The sequence below is a fragment of the Lissotriton helveticus genome, chromosome 7, assembly GCF_964261635.1.
Source record: "Lissotriton helveticus chromosome 7, aLisHel1.1, whole genome shotgun sequence".
Lineage (NCBI taxonomy): Eukaryota > Metazoa > Chordata > Amphibia > Caudata > Salamandridae > Lissotriton > Lissotriton helveticus.
Genome location: NC_136068.1, coordinates 1,694,906,088 through 1,694,928,374, shown reverse-complemented (window position 1 = coordinate 1,694,928,374; position 22,287 = coordinate 1,694,906,088). Strand labels below are relative to the sequence as shown.

Genomic DNA, 22,287 nt, shown 5'->3' with positions numbered 1-22,287 from the left:
CTTTGAATAGATGTTAACAGCAATGCAATTTCTGGTTTCTCCTTACAGCTGAATGGTTTGTTAATCAACCTGCCCTACAGCGCTGACAATGGCAAGCTTTCAATTTATAAGCAAGGATATCATTGCTACGTGCAAACCAGCTTTGGTCTCCTTGTCAACTATGACTGGAAGTCCTACGTTTCAGTCAGAATCCCAAGCACATACGCGGGTGCAATGTCTGGTCTCTGTGGTGACTTCAACGGAGACAGAAGCAAGGAGCTCACCATGAAGAACAATATCTTAACAACAGATGCAACCACCTTTGGTAAGAGCTGGAAGGTCAGGGATGTCCCCGGCTGCTCCGAAGCTGACAAGGCTGACTGTCCTGATCTGCCATCAGTGGAGAGGGAGCAGAGAGAGAAGAAAAAAGAGTGCTTGCTACTGGTGGATCCCACTGGCCCATTCCGGGAGTGCCATGCTGTCATTGACCCACAGGGTGCATTCAAAGACTGTGCGTATGACGCTTGCTTCTACAAAGGGCGCCAGGACATTATATGCCAGGTCATCGCTAGCTATGCTGCTGCTTGCCAGGATGCTGGAATTAAAGTGTATGCTTGGAGGGCTGCCAAGTTCTGCAGTGAGTATATTCACAATTTACAGAACGATAGTTAGGATAGCCTTTGAAAGGTGGATGGTTACAATAAGTGGCAATGACATATAATAAAATGGTCCCCAGCAGAATCCCAAATTCTCAAATTGAAGGAGATTCATATATTTAGGATGCCTTTTATGCCCTTTACATTTCTGCAAAACAGGATCAGACATTCTAGCTTATTGTTTTAACACTGTCAGCTTAAAAGAAAGAATCCGTTGTACTTGCCACGTGGAGGAAGGCAGTGGTCACGGCTTACTCTAAACTGAATCTCTTTTTTTTAACAGTTTCTGAATCATTACCTTAGGATGCTATCTCACGAGATGCAAAAAGAATAATTGATGGGTAGAAAGCTGAACAATGTCAAATATTCACCCCAGTACAGAGATCTGGACCTAAATCCATAGTTTTTTTGCCCCCCCCTGCCATTCCAGTTTACTCCCAGCCATATGCAAATAAGTCTTGACCCTGCTCCCAATGGGAACAGTCCAGCCCGAACTGCCAAGCCAGGTCCTCCCTGGACCAGAAACAAGCATCCTGGGACCAGTTTCGGGCTTTCAGCCCTCATCAGCCAGGATAGCTTGACTCCAGTGGCATGGAGAGCACGGGACCTACGTCTGGGCATACCTGTACCACTCAGAGTGACAAATGCAAAAAGAACAAGCATTAGAAATGCAATCGGGCTCGGATTTATTTGAGTTTGAGCTAATGGCATTGTAAATGCCAATGTCTTTTTGCCATGTGTTATGGAGTGTGTGCATGTGGTGTGTAGTGGAAGTATGTTGGTTGAATTGTAATTTTACCAATGGTGGCATGCTGTGCTTTATATGAATATGTTTTTATTTGAGTTATTACGTAAAATAATGTTTTGATTTAGCTCCTCAAAAATGTAGAGACAAAGGTAACGTGATGTAAAACGGGAGAAAAGGATGCCCATCTAGTCACTCCATTGCACAACAAGAAAACCTGGGATCGCTTCCGGATTTCCTGCTTGACCAAATGATGTAACTCCAGGGAATTACCTTGATTCGCTATGCCTCTTTTTCCTCGACCCTGCCAGATCCAAGAAAAGCCAGCAAAGACACAGGAGGAGGTCATTATGTTGGCGTCTAGCGGTATGACGTCAAGAGAATAAAAAACAATGATGGGCATTCACACCAGTGATTTATCGGAGATTGTGCATTTCCTGATAACCAATCATTAATTTGTACCGGCGGTTACAAGCGTAGCACCATCACTTATTTTGGGAGCCAGTTTTTTTTAACATCACACTTTAATCCAAAGCAGCAAAGAGAGAAAGGCAGAAAAGAGAGAAACCGAGGAAGGGTAAGATAAGAAAACAGTGACACGCGGAGAAGCTTGCATGAAACGAAACATGTATAGGGCGTCGGACCCATAAGGTGGAGGCAAGACTTGGCAGCCTTGGTACTCACCAGCGCTTGTGGTGGGCTCCTCGGAAAAACAGTGGGCCCCAGCGCTTAATATTTTTTTATTTATTGCAAACTAAGCCCTGTTGAGACACATGCATCGAATTTCCTCACCACAGTCAAGAGCATTTATTTTAACACAAGTCGTCATGAGGCGATTCTGATCACTGTGTGCCCAATTCTTGTTGAAAACGTAAAAGGTGATGGAATTCAGCACATTCAGGCCAGCGCTACAATTTGCAAGTAGCAAACATGACGTATTTGGCAAAATCACTTTTTTTATTTGAAGCTAGGGGAGTGGATGTGGTATGACGGCTAGACTGTCGACTTTGGAGCTGGGAAACCAAGGTTCGAGCCTCGGGGTCGACTCCACATCCTGGGGTTCCGGGCAAATCACTTCACTTAATCTTCCCGTGCCTGCCAAAAAAGGATGAATGTGACCTTGTGTATTGTAACTGGACTCAGGGAAAGCGCTCCAATAGCATGCTATATAAATCGGCACACATAAAAAAAACTGACATCTCCACTGAAGTTTCTAATAAATATGTTTTCAACGATTAATGAAATCAGCTTCATACTTTAGGCCCTGGATCCTTTTATTTAATTCTGATGGGGCTGGCGAGGATCAGAAGAGGCCTCCCTGTTTGGACAGAGCGAAGTCAGCTTTTTTTTTTAAACCTAAAGTACGAAGACCACGAAAAACGAGACCCGCACTGGATTCATTTTCCCCCATGTCCCGGTCTTCTACAGTAACGTAGACTCTGCCCAATCTCCGACTCTGTCTTCACACATAGTCCTACAGATGTGCCTCGGTTTATGTTTGAAGATCCCCGGTCATATATGCAATACTCCCGTCCATACTCTGGCCAGTATGGCAGCATCTTACCTTCAGCACAGGACGGAGCACCCCAGCGGCCCGGAGCGAGCTGCAGCAGGCAGTGCTGAGAGCGCCTCGGCCTGCGCCGTGATTATTTACAACGATTCTCCGCAGCACTGCCTCAACCACCGAGGCAGCCTAAGGCTCGCAAAACAAACTCCGTGCGCGGGCTACGCTCCAAGCAGGATATGACGTCCCCAGCAATGACGTCACGGTCAGGCTGATAGACAGAGGCTGCGCGCTGGGATTTAAACGCGCGATAATAATACATGGCACCTAACAGTTGGGTGAGGCTGCCAGCAGACTGCTGCAAGCTCTAAGCTTGCTTGAGCACTGCAGCACGCTCAAGCCCCCGGCGGCTGCGCGTGGCCCAACATTACATGAGTGTAAGTGTACAGTGAGTGCGCTTAGGGGCCCCCGAGAGCTGTGGGCCCCCCCCCGCACCGCCTTTGTTACGCCCCTGCTTCAAGTGTCACATGCCTCCACCGAGCTCCCTTCCCTTTTACACATTCCACGCTGCCTTTTCCACCGAGAGCTGTAATTGAAATGCGATGTGTTTCGTCTCTCCTCTTCTTTGAAGGACCGGGACGTTCCAGCATGCAGCAGCTGCGCGCTGAGCGCTGCTGAATGGTGAACGCGCCCGGCCATCTGGATTCACTTACGGAGGCACCCTGACAGCTCCTAATTATAATTAATGTACTTCTTTGCGCGAGCACGAACGAAATATGCCCAAAATGGCGGAAGAAAACTACATTTACCCTATCACTTCAAGCCTATTAAAACGACAACACAACGAAGACGAATCACTGGCCAGATGACAGAACACGCTAAGGAATGTGTGGAATTTGTCTCGGCCAAAGCCCTAGGAGATACTTCTTTTTTTTCTTCTTTAACATTAGGATCTCGAAACTCCTCCCCCACTTACAGTGGGGAGGAGTCCGAGCCCTAAAAATGGATGGACTGAATGCTGAACAATGTCAAAGATTCACCTCAGTACAGAGATCTGGAACTAAATCAAATAGTTTTTTTGCTCCCCCTGCCATTCCAGTTTAAACCCAGCCATATGCAAATCAGTCTTGAACCTGCTCCCCATGGGAACAGTCCAGCCCGAACTGCCAGGGCAGGTCCTCCCTCGACCGGAAACAAGCATTCTGGGACCGTTTTTGGGGATAACCCCTCATTAGCCAGGCTAACTTGACTCCAGTGTCATGGAGAGCACGAGACCCACATCTGGGCATACTCGTCCCACTCAGGGTGACAGATGCAAAAGAAATGCAGGAGATGGCAAGTTATGAAGTTTCTAAGGTGTTTCGTATGAACGTTGAAGATAAGATACATGGGTTCAGGTGCATGAGGAATCATTTGGGAAAGATATATAAAATGGAGAAATAAAGAACATGGGACAAATGATGTTAATGGATGGTAATGGGAGAGTAAAGAGGCTGGACAAAAACTAGAACTGGAAAGAATGAAATGGGGGAAATGTTGGAAAAAGTCACTGAGTGAAAAAATTAAAAACAGTAATTCAAAAGGAATATATATCACAACATGACTCCAGGAGCACCTGGAATCATGTTGTGATACAGTGACCATTAGGAGGCAAACTATGTCACATTCTTTTTTTCATGTAAAATGATTAGAGTAGAGCATGTTGTTATCTTTTGAATCACTAGTATCTTACCCAGTACTTTGAAAGTTACAATCAATTAAACATTTGTCTTCTTTCAACTAGCCGCACTCTTCTAAGTCACACTGCAGATCCACCCACATAAATGCAACAGGACAATATTTGCTAATGGTTTCTCTGCTCTCTCTTAATTTTAGGTCCGGTCTGTGGTAAGAACAGCCATTACGAGGTGTGTCCTAGTGGCTGCCCCACCACCTGCTCCAGCTTCACTCGCCGAGTGGAATGTGATGCAAACTGCAAGGAAGGCTGTGTGTGTGACGAAGGTTTTGTACTCAGCGGTGGTCAGTGTGTTCCCGCCTCCCAATGTGGATGTGAATACAATGGTATCTACTACAAGTCTGCAGAGGTCTTCTACCCTAATGGCCAGTGTTCCAATCAGTGCACCTGTAAGGCAGGTGGAAGTGTGGAATGCAAAGCATTCTCTTGCAATGCCAACGAGGAATGTAAGATAATCAATGGCATCCAGAAGTGTCATCCCATTGGCTCAGCTCAGTGTTCGACATCTGGTGGTCCTCATTATCGAAGCTTTGATGGTCGGGCGTTTGACTTCCAGGGCACCTGCAAATACACCCTCGCAAGAACCACTGCCCTCAAAAACAACTTGGTCCCCTTCGAAATCAGTGTTGAGAATGAAAAGTATGGTAACAACAAAGTGGCAGTGACCAAGATGGTTGCGGTTGACGTCTATGGATACAACCTCATGCTCATGCAGAACAAGCGAGGCATCGTCAGGGTAAGCCAGGGTCATGATCCCATCACACTTTATCCTTTGCACAGTACTTGTACAATCTTAACTCAATCAGTCATTCATAAAATCATTGCAGGTTTCAAATGTGATTAATCCTTCCTCCTATATATAAGTATTAAACAACTACTCTTCTTAAGGCTGATTTTTCAAAAGAAATAAAAATAACATATCTACAACATATTAATAAGAACTATAAAGTCAGTGGTCACAAAAACTAACTATGGACACACACTGAGCAGGAAGAGGGTTCTTCTGCTATGAGCTAGACTGCTCGATGATGTATCCACAAGTGATTGAATTTCTGCATCAAGGAGGACAATCCATGACCTGATAGGTATCTGCGGTATATCGGTCTCATTTTTATGTGAACGGCGACATAAATCCCCAGTATTGCACCTACAAGGGTAAGCAGGTTTCTGTAAGAATCCTGTACAAAAGGGGGTGGTGATGGTCGGAGCATCTTAACCAATCAAACACTCACACCCAGTCAAAAGATCTGGCTTTAATCCATCACCGTTCTTTAGCCCACTCTGCCACCCCAGTTCAGACATGGCCATATGCAAATCAGTCTGACCCTGTGCCTCATGGGAACAGTCCAGCCGAACTGCCAAGCCATGCCTTCCCTGGACCGGAAACAAGCTTCCGAGGTATGGTTTCTGCCATTACAGCCGTCTTCAGCCCGGCTTGCTTGAATCCAGTGGCAAAGTGAGCAAGGGACTCACGTCTGAGCATACCCTGCCACACTTATGGCGGCCAAAGCGGTACAAAAGGGGGTGGTGATGGACGGAGCATCTGAACCAATCAAACACTCACACCCAGTCAAAAGATCTGGCTTTAATCCATCACCGTTCTTTAGCCCACTCTTCCACCCCAGTTCAGACATGGCCATATGCAAATCAGTCTGACCCTGTACCTCATGGGAACAGTCCAGCCGAACTGCCAAGCCATGCCTTCCCTGGACCGGAAACAAGCTTCCGAGGTCCGTTTTCTGGCATTACAGCCGTCTTCAGCCCGGCTTGCTTGAATCAGTGGCAAAGTGAGCAAGGGACTCACGTCTGAGCATACCCTGCCACACTTATGGCGGCCAAAGCGGTACAAAAGGGGGTGGTGATGGACGGAGCATCTGACCCAATCAAACACTCACACCCAGTCAAAAGATCTGGCTTTAATCCATCACCGTTCTTTAGCCCACTCTGCCACCCCAGTTCAGACATGGCCATATGCAAATCAGTCTGACCCTGTGCCTCATGGGATCAGTCCAGCCCGAACTGCCAAACCATGCCTTCCCTGGACCTGAAACAAGCTTCCGAGGACCGGTTTCTGGCATCACAGCCGTCTTCAGCCCGGCTTGCTTGAATCCAGTGGCAAAGTGAGCAAGGGACTCACGTCTGAGCATACCCTGCCACGCTTATGGCGGCCAAAGCGGTACAAAAGGGGGTGGTGATGGACGGAGCATCTGAACCAATCAAACACTCACACCCAGTCAAAAGATCTGGCTTTAATCCATCACTGTTCTTTAACCCACTCTACCACCCCAGTTCAGACATGGCCATATGCAAATCAGTCTGACCCTGTGCCTCATGGGAACAGTCCAGCCCGAACTGCCAAGCCATGCCTTCCCTGGACCGGACACAAGCTTCTGAGGACCGGTTTCTGGCATTACAGCCATCTTCAGCCCGGCTTGCTTGAATCCAGTGGCAAAGTGAGCAAGTGACTCACGTCTGAGCATACCCTGCCACACTTATGGCGGCCAAAGCAGTACAAAAGTGGGTGGTGATGGACAGAGCATCTGAACCAATCAAGCACTCACACCCAGTCAAAAGATCTGTCTTTAATCCATCACCGTTCTTTAGCCCACTCTGCCACCCCAGTTCAGACATGGCCATATGCAAATCAGTCTGACCCTGTGCCTCATGGGATCAGTCCAGCCCGAACTGCCAAGCCATGCCTTCCCTGGACCGGGAATAAGCTTCTGAGGACCGGTTTCTGGCATTACAGCCGTCTTCAGCCCGGCTTGCTTGAATCCAGTGGCAAAGTGAGCAAGGGACTCACGTCTGAGCATACCCTACCACACTTATGGCGGCCAAAGCGGTACAAAAGGGGGTGGTGATGGACGGAGCATCTGAACCAATCAAACACTCACACCCAGTCAAAAGATCTGTCTTTAATCCATCACCGTTCTTCAGCCCACTCTGCCACCCCAGTTCAGACATGGCCATATGCAAATCAGTCTGACCCTGTGCCTCATGGGAACAGTCCAGCCCGAACTGCCAAGCCATGCCTTCCCTGGACCGGAAACAAGCTTCCGAGGACCGGTTTCTGGCATTACAGCCGTCTTCGGCCCGGCTTGCTTGAATCCAGTGGCAAAGTGACCAAGGGACTCACGTTTGAGCATACCCTGCCACACTTATGGCGGCCAAAGCGGTACAAAAGGGGGTGGTGATGGACGGAGCATCTGAACCAATCAAACACTCACACCCAGTCAAAAGATCTGGCTTTAATCCATCACCGTTCTTTACCCCACTCTGCCACCCCAGTTCAGACATGGCCATATGCAAATCAGTCTGACCCTGTGCCTCATGGGAACAGTCCAGCCCGAACTGCCAAGCCATGCCGTCCCTGGACCGGAAACAAGCTTCCGAGGATCGGTTTCTGGCATTACAGCCGTCTTCAGCCCGGCTTGCTTGAATCCAGTGGCAAAGTGAGCAAGGGACTCACGTCTGAGCATACCCTGCCCCACTTATGGAGGCCAAAGCGGTACAAAAGGGGGTGGTGATGGACGGAGCGTCTGAACCAATCAAACACTCACACCCAGTCAAAAGATCTGGCTTTAATCCATCACCGTTCTTTAGCCCACTCTGGCACCCCAGTTTAGACATGGCCATATGCAAATCAGTCTCACCCTGTGCCTCATGGGAACAGTCCATCCCGAACTGCCAAGCCATGCCTTCCCTGGACCGGAAACAAGCTTCCGAGGACCAGTTTCTGGCATTACAGCCGTCTTCAGCCCGGCTTGCTTGAATCCAGTGGCAAAGTGAGCAAGGGACTCACGTCTGAGCATACCCTGCCACACTTATGGCGGCCAAAGTGGAACAGAATCCTGGCATTGCTCTGGTAGCTTGGCACAGGTAACAGTCTTCCCTCAGAGAAAATCCATATATTGTGACAAATTAGGTCAAAGCACCAAACTAGTTTAATAACGTATAAAATATAATGATTAAAACAACCAACATCAAATGACAACATTTGCTTAAGGTATTCATTTTTAAAGGAACATTAAAGTGTCCAAAAGGAACAATAGGAAACCTGAAACCTAAAAGTGAATGTTATCCTATGGATTAAGGGAACCAGGTCTTGGCCACCTTTCCAGACTCACCATGAGGGAGCGAGGGTTGGGTGAAGACTATTGGTTCTCCCTGGTCAATAGTTTTACCTTCTAACTTAGGGCCTGCTTTTGAGTGAAGAAGGGGCCAGTAGTGCTTAGTCAGGGAACACTACTGGACTACCTCCCACTATATATTGAGATCTCCACTAGCCCTGTAAAGATCTCTCTGCCTTCAAATGAGTCACCACCTTGGAGGTTCTTGTGGAGTCACTGAAAGGTTGCTGAGTGGCCACCCTCTCATACACCACTATGGCCACTTTTCTGTTGCCTTCCTCTTCACCATTAGAGGGGGGTGGGTAAGTATGTCGCTAGGAAGACCTTGTTGAAAGGTCATTCTTTAACACGTGTGAGATAACACAAAGCCAGCGCTGTCTTTGGGTGGCCTCACAACGTCACCTCTGCCTATCTGCTAAGTATAGAGTTCAGCAGCCTGGCAATAAATCCAAGTAATCAAACTCATTAATCTTTCTGGTTGCTTTATCTCAGCATTGAACCCTATTATCTCTGGCACCGTGCTAAATATGTGGGAATGGCATGCCTCGTCTTATTCTTTGTGGTTAGATAAAAACCTAATTAAATGTCACTGCAGGAAGCTGTACGGGACAAACTCGTTCTGACTCGGGTTCATTGAGCAGCAAAGTTTAACAATGTTTCGAAAACTGCTTCTAATATTTGTACTTAAAATCTAAGGTTGCCAATGAGTTAGATTTTCCTTTAATAAAATGTCAGAAGAATGGTTCCCAGTTCGTGCTACACAGTCGGCTGTTTAGTTGGCGTCTTAAACACTGAACAGGCTTTTCCAATGTACAGCCGACACATAAGTAGTATAACCTCTTTGACGTCCCTGTTACCGTTGACATATACAAGCAAACATACTCTTCCTGAGGTCATTGTGCAGCTCGGCTTCAAACACCTCAATGTTTCCTTATAATTGACTTACTTAATGATATAGTTGATGTAAAATCAGGCTGGCATGCATTCTCACCCTGAAGCTTTGTTTGCAGTGTTAGGGGGCTCCATCTAAGCCAAGTGTCCAAGTTTGAAATCCACTATGTGGGTGGCAAAGGGATAATGGGTTTTTGACTGTAAGCACAGATCGCAAACTTTTACATCAGTGAATTTAAATAAAAGGCAAATATACTAATACGTGTTTCACAACTGACTGCAAATGTGAAGGAAAGAGCACATGCAATGTCGAGTTTCTTAAAAGCCTCTCTCTGCCATGAGGTCCAAAAACTGGTAGCAAATTTGGTGCCTGAAATGAACAATTTCAGTTTTTTATAAATGTACAATCATAATTCTATACTGATCATATCCTCCTGTTGTTACACTCATGAATTTGTAGGTATTCAATCTGGGTTATTAGGGGATAGTTTGACCTCATATGTAACATACACTCCTATGGCAAGTGATAGAGTCCCGGTACCTCAGATCTTTCAGTTAAATGCTTCTGGTGTACGTGCTTTTATGTCTTGGAGCTCTGCTGGCTGTTACTCAAGATGATAAACAATACAGTGATCTCAAATGTAGTAATAGCAAAAAAAACTAATAACGTGGCCTGTTCTCTTTTTTGTAAGGTTAACGGATTCAATAACAACCTCCCTCTGACACTGAATGATGGAAATATTAGGGTCAATCAACAAGGACGCGGAATAATCATCGAAACTGACTTCGGCTTAAAGGTCCTATATGACTGGCTTAGCAATCTTATGGTCACTCTCCCTGGGAACTACAAAAGTCAACTCGAAGGTTTGTGCGGCAATTACAATGGGGACACCAGTGATGAGTTCATGCTGCCCTCCAAGACTCTGGCTCCAGATGCCACCAAGTTTGGCACAGGATGGAGAGTCAATATTGCAGGTGTGAACTGCAATGAAGGCTGTGGAGGAAGTGGCAATGCCTGCCCTGTCTGTCCAGATGCAAAAAAGAACATCTTCAAGCAGGATCATTACTGCGGCTTCTTGAAGCAAGCAAGCGGTCCACTAAGCGCCTGCTACGCCACCATCAACCCAGATGCATACTACAACAACTGCATTTTTGACCTGTGTGCGGGCAATGGTGACCAGAATGTTCTGTGCCACAGCATCCAAAGCTATGTAGCTGCTTGCCAGGCTGCCGGCATCACCATCCAGCCCTGGAGAAGTGGCTCTTTCTGCCGTAAGTTTATTTACCCTAAGATGTCCACCCCTATGATCTGCCACATCTTAAGCCCATCCCTGTTAACAATCTGTTGCTTCTAAGATATGGTCGCAACCCACTTGGTATTAATGTTTTCTGCTCTTAACAGGCTTCCTGCTTGGGATTCTTCCTCTTCATGTTCTTCTGGCCTTTTTTCCCCTGATTCCTGCTATTTTGCAGTGTTTTTTGCACTGCACCGTTTTTCCCAGCTAAGTTTATTTCTAAAACTCATTGTTAATACTTTCTCACATTCTCCCACAGCAATTCTTTGCCCTCTTTCTCTCCACCACTTACTGCTCTGACTTCTATTTTCTCATTTTCTCACTTTCCACTTTTTTTCTACTTTTTTCTTTCACTTTTTACCATGCCAATCTCAGGGGCATATTATCAAGTGTTACAATTATCGCTGTTTTATCGGCAGGAAACTGCCGATAAAACGGCGATAATGGCCTTGATAATACTCCCTTGTTAATTCCCATGGAAGCCCATGTTCTGTTCTTAACATGGGCTTCCATGGGAATTAACACGGGCGTATTATCAAGGCCATTATCGCCGTTTTATCGTCAGTTTCCTGCCGATAAAACAGCGATAATTTTAACACCGGTCCTTGATAATATGCCCCTTTGCTTTTACTCTTTGTTTACCACTCTTTCTCTCTATTGCCTTCTACCTTTCTCTTTCCCTTTCTTGCTTTCTTTCCATCCTTCTCACTCACTCAACGTCTGTTACTATCCTGACTCTCGTTCCATATTTACCCTCTCTCCCAAGCTCTCTGCCCTCTAAATGTCTCTCATCCACTCTCTCTCTTATTTGGTCTTTCTTATTTCTCTTGCTTCCTACATTTTTCCTTAGCGTGAGTGACTGCAATTTCACTAAACAATTACACATTTGGCATCCATTTCTTCACATGTAACTATGTTCGGTTTCCGTTTTTTCTTGTAGCCCATTTCTTTTTAGGTCTCGTGACCTTAAATGCGCGCAAGCGCATTGAGGAACGAGAATTCAAGTGCTCGAAATCCTCTTCAAACCAAGGGCTTCGTTCCTTGGCGTTTTCTTGAAGTTCACGTGGCCACAGGCACGCGCTTTTGGGCCATAAACTCTGTTCCCCACAGCCTTGCATTCATTTCTCCTCCCCCTCCCCAGCCACCTTCCCCCAGGCCGTAGCAGCACTCCTCCCACACCAGCACCTCCCCTCTCTCTCCCGCAAACACAGCCTTTACATACTTCAAAGGCTTATCACTTCACACGGCCGCAGGCCGTGCAACCAGAGCACTTCAGTTGGTGCGCAGCCCCCCTCCCAGCACTGCCTTGTTACTCTCGGCCAGGCTCCGCATTTCACCCATTGAAATAACTTTAGAGCAGCATAAAAGGGTATACAAACAAAGTAATGTAACTAAACAGAACATATATTCTTAACTAAATGTGGCATATACATGGATAATATATGGAACGTATGTAAGCATAACATACCATATGTAGAGTGCAGAGTGCAGATTCAGAGTGCAGTGTGCAGAGTGCAGATTGTGAGTGCAGATTGTGAGTGCAGATTGTGAGTGCAGATAGTGAGTGCAGATTCAGAGTGCAGAGTGCAGATTCAGAGTGCAGATTCAGAGTGCAGAGTGCAGATTCAGAGTGCAGATTCAGAGTGCAGAGTGCAGATTCAGAGTGCAGATTCAGAGTGCAGATTCAGAGTGCAGAGTGCAGATTCAGAGTGCAGATTCAGAGTGCAGAGTGCAGATTCAGAGTGCAGATTCAGAGTGCAGAGTGCAGAATCAGAGTGCAGAGTGCAAATTCAGAGTGCAGATTCAGAGTGCAGATTCAGAGTGCAGATTCAGAGTGCAGAGTGCAGATTCAGAGTGCAGATTTAGAATGCAGAGTGCAGATTTAGAGTGCAGAGTGCAGATTCAGAGTGCAGAGTGCAGATTCAGAGTGCAGATTCAGAGTGCAGAGTGCAGATTCAGAGTGCAGATTCAGAGTGCAGATTCAGAGTGCAGAGTGCAGATTCAGAGTGCAGAGTGCAGATTCAGAGTGCAGAGTGCAGATTCAGAGTGCAGAGTGCAGAGTGCAGAGTGGAGAGTGCAGATTCAGAGTGCAGATTCAGAGTGCAGAGTGCAGATTCAGAGTGCAGAGTGCAGAGTGCAGAGTGCAGATTCAGAGTGCAGAGTGCAGATTCAGAGTGCAGAGTGCAGATTAGGAGTGCAGAGTGCAGATTCAGAGTGCAGAGTGCAGATTCAGAGTGCAGAGTGCAGATTCAGAGTGCAGAGTGCAGATTCAGAGTTCAGAGTGCAGAGTGCAGAGTGCAGAGTGCAGATTCAGAGTGCAGATTCAGAGTGCAGATGCAGAGTGCAGATTCAGAGTGCAGAGTGCAGATTCAGAGTGCAGATTCAGAGTGCAGAGTGCAGATTCAGAGTGCAGAGTGCAGAGTGCAGATTCAGAGTGCAGAGTGCAGATTCAGAGTGCAGATTCAGAGTGCAGAGTGCAGATTCAGAGTGCAGATTCAGAGTGCAGATTCAGAGTGCAGAGTGCAGATTCAGAGTGCAGAGTGCAGATTCAGAGTGCAGAGTGCAGATTCAGAGTGCAGAGTGCAGAGTGCAGAGTGCAGAGTGCAGATTCAGAGTGCAGATTCAGAGTGCAGATTCAGAGTGCAGAGTGCAGATTCAGAGTGCAGAGTGCAGATTCAGAGTGCAGAGTGCAGAGTGCAGATTCAGAGTTCAGAGTGCAGAGTGCAGAGTGCAGAGTGCAGATTCAGAGTGCAGAGTGCAGATTCAGAGTGCAGAGTGCAGATTAAGAGTGCAGAGTGCAGATTCAGAGTGCAGAGTGCAGATTCAGAGTGCAGATTCAGAGTTCAGAGTGCAGAGTGCAGAGTGCAGATTCAGAGTGCAGATTCAGAGTGCAGATTCAGAGTGCAGATGCAGAGAGCAGATTCAGAGTGCAGATTGCAGAGTGCAGATTCAGAGTGCAGATTCAGAGTGCAGAGTGCAGATTCAGAGTGCAGATTCAGAGTGCAGAGTGCAGATTCAGAGTGCAGAGTGCAGATTCAGAGTGCAGATACAGAGTGCAGATTCAGAGTGCAGTGCAGATTCAGAGTGCAGATTCAGAGTGCAGATTCAGAGTGCAGAGTGCAGAGTGCAGATTCAGAGTGCAGAGTGCAGATTCAGAGTGCAGAGTGCAGATTCAGAGTGCAGAGTGCAGATTCAGAGTGCAGATTCAGAGTGCAGATTCAGAGTGCAGACTGCAGATTCAGAGTGCAGACTGCAGATTCAGAGTGCAGAGTGCAGATTCAGAGTGCAGATTCAGAGTGCAGAGTGCAGAGTGCAGATTCAGAGTGCAGCGTGCAGAGTGCAGATTCAGAGTGCAGAGTGCAGATTCAGAGTGCAGAGTGCAGAGTGCAGATTCAGAGTGCAGAGTGCAGAGTGCAGAGTGCAGTGCAGATTCAGATTGCAGAGTGCAGATTCAGAGTGCAGATTCAGAGTGCAGAGTGCAGATTCAGAGTGCAGATTCAGAGTGCAGAGTGCAGATTCAGAGTGCAGAGTGCAGATTCAGAGTGCAGAGCGCAGATTCAGAGTGCAGAGTGCAGATTCAGAGTGCAGATTCAGAGTGCAGATTCAGAGTGCAGATTCAGAGTGCAGAGTGCAGATTCAGAGTGCAGATTCAGAGTGAAGATTCAGAGTGCAGATTCAGAGTGCAGATTCAGAGTGCAGATTCAGAGTGCAGAGTGCAGATTCAGAGCGCAGAGTGCAGATTCAGAGTGCAGAGTGCAGATTCAGAGTGCAGATTCAGAGTGCAGATTCAGAGTGCAGAGTGCAGAGTGCAGATTCAGCGTGCAGAGTGCAGAGTGCAGATTCAGAGTGCAGATTCAGAGTGCAGAGTGCAGATTCAGAGTGCAGAGTGCAGATTCAGAGTGCAGATTCAGAGTGCAGATTCAGAGTGCAGAGTGCAGATTCAGAGTGCAGAGTGCAGATTCAGAGTGCAGATTCAGAGTGCAGATTCAGAGTGCAGATTCAGAGTGCAGATTCAGAGTGCAGATTCAGAGTGCAGAGTGCAGATTCAGAGTGCAGAGTGCAGATTCAGAGTGCAGAGTTCAGATTCAGAGTGCAGAGTGCAGAGTGCAGATTCAGAGTGCAGAGTGCAGATTCAGAGTGCAGAGTGCAGATTCAGAGTGCAGATTCAGAGTGCAGAGTGCAGATTCAGAGTGCAGAGTGCAAATTCAGAGTGCAGATTCAGAGTGCAGAGTGCAGAGTGCAGATTCAGAGTGCAGCGTGCAGAGTGCAGATTCAGAGTGCAGAGTGCAGATTCAGAGTGCAGAGTGCAGAGTGCAGAGTGCAGTGCAGATTCAGATTGCAGAGTGCAGATTCAGAGTGCAGAGTGCAGATTCAGAGTGCAGAGTGCAGATTCAGAGTGCAGATTCAGAGTGCAGAGTGCAGATTCAGAGTGCAGAGTGCAGATTCAGAGTGCAGAGTGCAGATTCAGAGTGCAGATTCAGAGTGCAGATTCAGAGTGAAGATTCAGAGTGAAGATTCAGAGTGCAGATTCAGAGTGCAGATTCAGAGTGCAGAGTGCAGATTCAGAGTGCAGAGTGCAGATTCAGAGTGCAGAGTGCAGATTCAGAGTGCAGATTCAGAGTGCAGATTCAGAGTGCAGAGTGCAGAGTGCAGATTCAGAGTGCAGAGTGCAGAGTGCAGATTCAGAGTGCAGATTCAGAGTGCAGAGTGCAGATTCAGAGTGCAGAGTGCAGATTCAGAGTGCAGATTCAGAGTGCAGATTCAGAGTGCAGATTCAGAGTGCGGAATGCAGATTCAGAGTGCAGAGTGCAGATTCAGAGTGCAGAGTGCAGATTCAGAGTGCAGATTCAGAGTGCAGAGTGCAGATTCAGAGTGCAGAGTGCAGATTCAGAGTGCAGAGTGCAGAGTGCAGATTCAGAGTGCAGAGTGCAGATACAGAGTGCAGATTCAGAGTGCAGAGTGCAGATTCAGAGTGCAGAGTGCAGATTCAGAGTGCAGAGTGCAGATTCAGAGTCCAGATTCAGAGTGCAGATTCAGAGTGCAGAGTGCAGATTCAGAGTGCAGAGTGCAGATTCAGAGTGCAGAGTGCAGATTCAGAGTGCAGATTCAGAGTGCAGATTCAGAGTGCAGAGTGCAGATTCAGAGTGCAGCGTGCAGATTCAGAGTGCAGATTCAGAGTGCAGATTCAGAGTGCAGATTCAGAGTGCAGAGTGCAGATTCAGAGTGCAGAGTGCAGATTCAGAGTGCAGAGTGCAGATTCAGAGTGCAGATTCAGAATGCAGAGTGCAGATTCAGAGTGCAGAGTGCAGAGTGCAGATTCAGAGTGCAGAGTGCAGATTCAGAGTGCAAAGTGCAGATTCAGAGTGCAGATTCAGAGTGCAGAGTGCAGATTCAGAGTGCAGAGTGCAGATTCAGAGTGCAGAGTGCAGATTCAGAGTGCAGAGTGCAGATTCAGAGTGCAGATTTAGAGTGCAGAGTGCAGATTCAGAGTGCAGATTCAGAGTGCAGAGTGCAGATTCAGAGTGCAGAGTGCAGATTCAGAGTGCAGATTCAGAGTGCAGAGTGCAGATTCAGAGTGCAGAGTGCAGATTCAGAGTGCAGAGTGCAGATTCAGAGTGCATATTCAGAGTGCAGATTTAGTGCGCAGATTCAGAGTGCAGAGTGCAGATTCAGAGTGCAGATTCAGAGTGCAGATTCAGAGTGCAGATTCAGAGTGCAGATTCAGAGTGCAGAGTGCAGATTCAGAGTGCAGAGTGCAGATTCAGAGTGCAGAGTGCAGATTCAGAGTGCAGATTCAGAGTGCAGATTCAGAGTGCAGAGTGCAGATTCAGAGTGCAGAGCGCAGATTCAGAGTGCAGATTCAGAGTGCAGATTCAGAGTGCAGATTCAGAGTGCAGAGTGCAGATTCAGAGTGCAGAGTGCAGAGTGCAGATTCAGAGTGCAGATTCAGATTCAGAGTGCAGAGTGCAGATTCAGAGTGCAGATTCAGAGTGCAGATTCAGAGTGCAGAGTGCAGATTCAGAGTGCAGATTCAGTGTGCAGATTCAGAGTGCAGATTCAGAGTGCAGAGTGCAGATTCAGAGTGCAGAGTGCAGATTCAGAGTGCAGAGTGCAGATTCAGAGTGCAGATTCAGAGTGCAGAGTGCACATTTAGAGTGCAGATTCAGAGTGCAGAGTGCACATTTAGAGTTCAGATTCAGAGTGCAGATTCAGAGTGCAGAGTGCACATTTAGAGTGCAGAGTGCAGAGTGCAGATTCAGAGTGCAGATTCAGAGTGCAGATTCAGAGTGCAGATTCAAAGTGCAGTTTCAGAGTGCAGATTCAGAGTGCAGTTGCAGAGTGCAGTTGCAGAGTGCAGTTGCAGAGAGAACTCAGCAGCACCACCACAGCATCACTCAGCACCACCACAGCACCACTCAGGACCACCACAGCACCACTCAGCACCACCACAGCACCACTCAGCACCACCACAGCACCACTCAGCACCACCACAGCACCACTCAGCACCACCACAGCACCACTCAGCACCACCACAGCACCACTCAGCGCAATCCCAGCATCACTCAGTGCAATCCCAACATCACTCAGCGCAATCCCAGCTTCAATCTGTGCAACCATTCAACAACAACTGGTTCAATTATGTTCTCTCAATGTTTCAAGCTTTATTACAAATGTCACAAAAAGATGATATTTCACTTCTGTTCTTGGATTTTCATCACAATAAAATACACTGAACATAATCTTCACAAACGTTATTTACAAAAGTTTAAGCTATTGCCAATATAAATTACAATCACTTTTATTTAAGTATTAATTATTTAAAAAAATGAAAAGCCGTTGCTATTTGTAATATCAATACATCTAAGTCACGTAAATACAAAACATGTTGCATTACAAATGCTATAGTCGTCACATGTGCGAAAGTTATAACTATTGGCATTGAAAATGACAAAGCTATTAATTTAGCTATTTTCAAAATCAACACAAAAATAAAAAAATTGTCATTTACAAGACCAATAGCTCAAACTTTCATAATGCGAGACCTATTGCATTGCAAATGCTTGTTCTCTGTGTTCCCACAGAAGGACCCATTTTCCTTGTCTGTCGCTTACATAACTAGTTTCTTAGTTCTGATTTATGGCTGGATCGTAATGTAATCCCCTGATTTGGGGGGGGGGGGAAATGCTATACAAAAGAAGAGAATGCACCAACATATTCATCCACCATACTGTCCTCATTGAGAAATAAAGCCTGTAGAGGATTCCTCTCCGAATGTGGTATTTTCTCAAAAATCATAGCATTTTCCTTACCTCCCAACTCCAAACCACGCACATTTCCCAGTTCCTCCCACCACTTAGCTGATTTCCATGCCTTCATTCCATTATCATATACCTCAATTGTTTTGTCTTCAGTGTCCATCATAGTGTTCCCACCACAACACCCAATGTCTGGATTCCATTTTTACTCCAGGTTGCTTGTTTCCATGCATCCAATCCCTCGCCACATAACACATTTCTTTGTCCTGATTTATTGTTGGCTAGTAATGAGGCATCTTCCAATCTGGAGCAAGTGTTACATTATCTGGTAGAACTTTCTCCATCACTTCCTATGCTTCACTTCATCCGGAAAGTGTGGAACGTTCCATTACCACCGACACTTAATTAATGATGCTTGCTTCGATTCTCCCACCACATAGGGCATTTATCTCCATTCCCCATCATATAATGTTTTTTTTCTAGTCCTCTGCCATAGACAATTTCTTAATTTACTTTCCCCCATTTATCAACTTTTAACCTGTTATTCCTCCAAATAGCTCACTTCTCCATTCCCTGAGAAACAAGGACATGAGCTGTTCCCCAGACTGTAATGAAATCCAGAGATCCACAGGTAGATGATGCATCTGACTGGCCAGAGTACTGGGGCAGGTTGAATCATGTTAGATGCTTGTAACTTCCAACTTTCCACTAGTGAGGAGTCTTTGTTTCCATAGATGTCAGCCAAGCTCTGCTGCACAAAGTATGTCAGTACCTAACCTTTTAAAGTCACTAAGTTAGTCAAAATCCCTGCTTCTTATAGGTTTGCCTTTTCCTCAATGTCTCGCTAAGACACTAATGCTTGTCAGACATCCATGCATCATGCATGTTGCGTGATTTCTTACTCCAGATCTAAGTTGTCCATCAAACAGCCACTATGCAATGTGTGCGGATATCTGTTCCACATCTTGTGCCGGAATCACAGACATGCCTCAGTGCCCAACAACTTGTGCGGAGGGCTGTGAATGCAATGATGGATTTTTCTTCGATGGCAAGGGATGTGTCTCCATGGACAAGTGCGGCTGCTTCGAGGATGGGAAATACTACAATGTACGTTGATTTGCTACTCCATAGACCTACTATCCTTGTTAAAAATATGTGTGAGGGTAAGTGAGAGTATTGTAACATTCTCTACCGCCATTTTACAGCCTGATGAAACAGTTCTATCTGCGGACTGCAAGCAAGCATGTACTTGCCTCGCCACAGGTGGCCTCTTATGTGAAGATTTCAACTGCGCCAGTGATGAATTAGATCACTTTTTTACAACATCGCGGACCAGAGCCACGCAGGTAAAAACCAGTGTCAAATGGGAAGTGCTTTTGGTATGAAATCAATGTATAAAACTACACCGCCAGCCAATCTTGTGAAACATCGGCGGCATACACCTCATCACTCCCACACACACACGCTCACTCCGCACCACTTGCATTGCCACTGATACCAGCCAGATCGTTCTCATTTACACTCAGCACCCTAATATGGTGCACTGATAATCACCAGGTCAATTGATAACACTCTGCAGACTGAGCGGCCCAAACCTCACTCTGCCTTACTGTTCACCCAGATTGTCCTATGACCTTGGATAGAAGATCCCCAGGTCCCACTTAGTCTGGGTTCTCAGAAACAGGTAAAGAAAGTTTAGCCACCGCTCAGGAAGTCACCCACAGGTCTCAAAACATAAAGAAGTCATGCAATCTCTTGACCCACTTCCATACTGTCTCAGAGGCGTTCTTCCAGCCCAGTCAATCTCTCTCGCTTCTACCTGGTGCCACGACATCTTTGGGGGGATCCAGGTGAGGAGAAGCCAGTTGGTCCGCTGAGATAAGGGTCAGGAAAGGAGGCAAGGATAAATGGGGAATAACGCAGGGAGCATCTCTGATGCAGAAGGCACCCCGTCAGGTACACGTTGATCGGAGTAGTACCCAGGGAGTCCGGGCATAATGTCTGGAACACGTTGAATATGTCGCACCTGACACTTCAAGTCACACACAAAGAGTTGCAAATTCCGTATCTCCCTGGAAATGAGGTACAATGACCTGTGCACTTTGATAGGGGTTGCACTAGGAAATTCCGGTCACCCAAAATGAAGAGTTGCAAATTCCGTACCTCCCTTTGAATAAGGCTCAATCTCTGCTGCACACTGATTTGGGTTACACCAGACCAATATGGTCACACACACACAGGTGCAAGTTCCGCACAGCCAAATAAGGTAGAATGAGGCACTACTATGGGTACACCCCCACCTCCGAGGATCGCACCTTGTGAATCGGACACCGCAGGTAATGAGCTTGCAGTTGCTTGACGCACAAGAGAGATGCGGCATGAATGAGGAAGCAGGCCGCACGGATCCCACAACCGGTGAATCCACTCACCACCAACAAAGCGCTTTTGAATGTTGGGTTCCCTGAAGTACAGAAACCACATACCTTTGATGTGGGCAAGGTTTCTGGGACTCTGCACTAGGCAATCCGTTCTCCAGACAAGGTCCTCGGTCCAGTGCCAATGCCTCGCTGACAGTTGGAATTCAGCAAATAAAATAGGTACTTGCGAGGGCTCCGCTCTCCAGAAGAAACAGGTAGATGGTGTATGTCCCTCGTAGGCCCCTCGTAGAAGAACTTTGATATCCCTGAGATCTCTGAGAGAACATGAGGCCCGCCGGCAGACCCTTGGCGAGCACACTTCAGGGCGCCACACTTCAGCAGGTCTTCAGCCCAGGCCAGCCACTATTTGGACAGTTATCCTTCATGTGCACAACAGATACCTCTGACAGTGTGCACCACTCAGTCTGGGTTCTCAGGTCCCACGTTCCCACAAGCGTATCTCTGCTTTGCTGAAGCATGGTACCAGTAGTTATATTAAAGTGTACCTTTGAAGTTGGAGGTGGTTCAGGTGGTTTACCTTTGAACCACAGATGTCTCTTCTAAATTTCAGGCCTGTCTGCCATGGGGCCGTGTAATGCAGATCTTAAACTTTAGTGGGGCCACGATCCGGCCCCTAGAGGCTAAGTGTCCCAACAGCCCCTAGCAATCTATTCCACTCAGCCCTCAAATGGCATAGGGTCTGGTATTCCAGAGCCTGCCTATAGTTTATAGCTGCCTTTGGGGAATGTGCAGTTGAGCTCTCCTGGCCTCCGGTATCGATCATCAGAGCCAGGTCCAAGGCACACAAAGAGATTTAGAACATAGAAATGCCCATATTCTATAAGTGCAAAAACAACAACTGATGGACAGAATGCAGAAAAATATCCTACATTCACCGCAGTACAGAGATCTGGGCCTAAATCCATTGTTTTTTTGCTCACCATACAATTCCAATTTGAACCCAGTCATATGAAAATCAGTCTTGACCCTGTTCTCAATGGGAACTGTCCAGCATGAACTGCCAGGCCAGGTTCTCACTGGACTGGAAGCAAGCATCTAGGACCGGTTTCGGGGTTTCACCACTCATCAGCCACAATAGCTTGACTCCAGTGGCCTGGAGAGCACGGACCCACGTCTGGGCATACCTGTCCCACTCTGGGTGACAAATGCAAAAACAATTGAAGAACAGAATGCAGAACAATACATTCACCGCAGTACTGAGATCTGGGCCTAAATCCATCGGGTTTTTACTCACCATGCCATTTCCGGTTGAACCCAGCCATCTGCAAATCAGTTTTGACCCTGTGCTCAATGGGAACAGTCCAGTCTGAACTACTAGGCCAGGTCCTCCCTGAACTGGAAACAAGAATCCTAGGACCGGTTTTGGGGTTTCACCCCTCATCAGCCACAATAGCTTGACTCCAGTGGCATGGAGAGCACGGACCCACGTCTGGGCATACGCCTCCCACTCAGGGTGATAAATGCAAAAACAACAATTGATGGACAGAATGCAGTACAATGTCATGCATTCACCGCAGTACAGAGATCTGGGCGTAAATCCATCTTTTTTTGCTCACCACGCCATTCCAGTTTGACCACAGCCATATGCAAACAATTGTCAAAACCTAAACTTAGTGAAACTGAAAAACTGCAAAAACAGGTGTTCACTTGTTAACCCT

At 46.8% G+C, this 22,287-nt stretch overlaps 1 protein-coding gene across 1 annotated transcript in view; it reads left to right on the top strand.

Annotated features, from left to right (window-relative positions):
• The window catches only part of LOC144769642 (uncharacterized), a 1,000,462-nt gene that overhangs the window by 592,027 nt on the left and 386,148 nt on the right, over positions 1-22,287 (top strand). Inside the window, exons 37-41 of the mRNA XM_078653818.1 lie at positions 49-616; positions 4,760-5,355; positions 10,333-10,912; positions 19,099-19,298; positions 19,397-19,537. Coding sequence (XP_078509944.1) covers positions 49-616; positions 4,760-5,355; positions 10,333-10,912; positions 19,099-19,298; positions 19,397-19,537 — 2,085 coding nt within the window. The remainder of the gene's footprint in view (positions 1-48; positions 617-4,759; positions 5,356-10,332; positions 10,913-19,098; positions 19,299-19,396; positions 19,538-22,287) is intronic.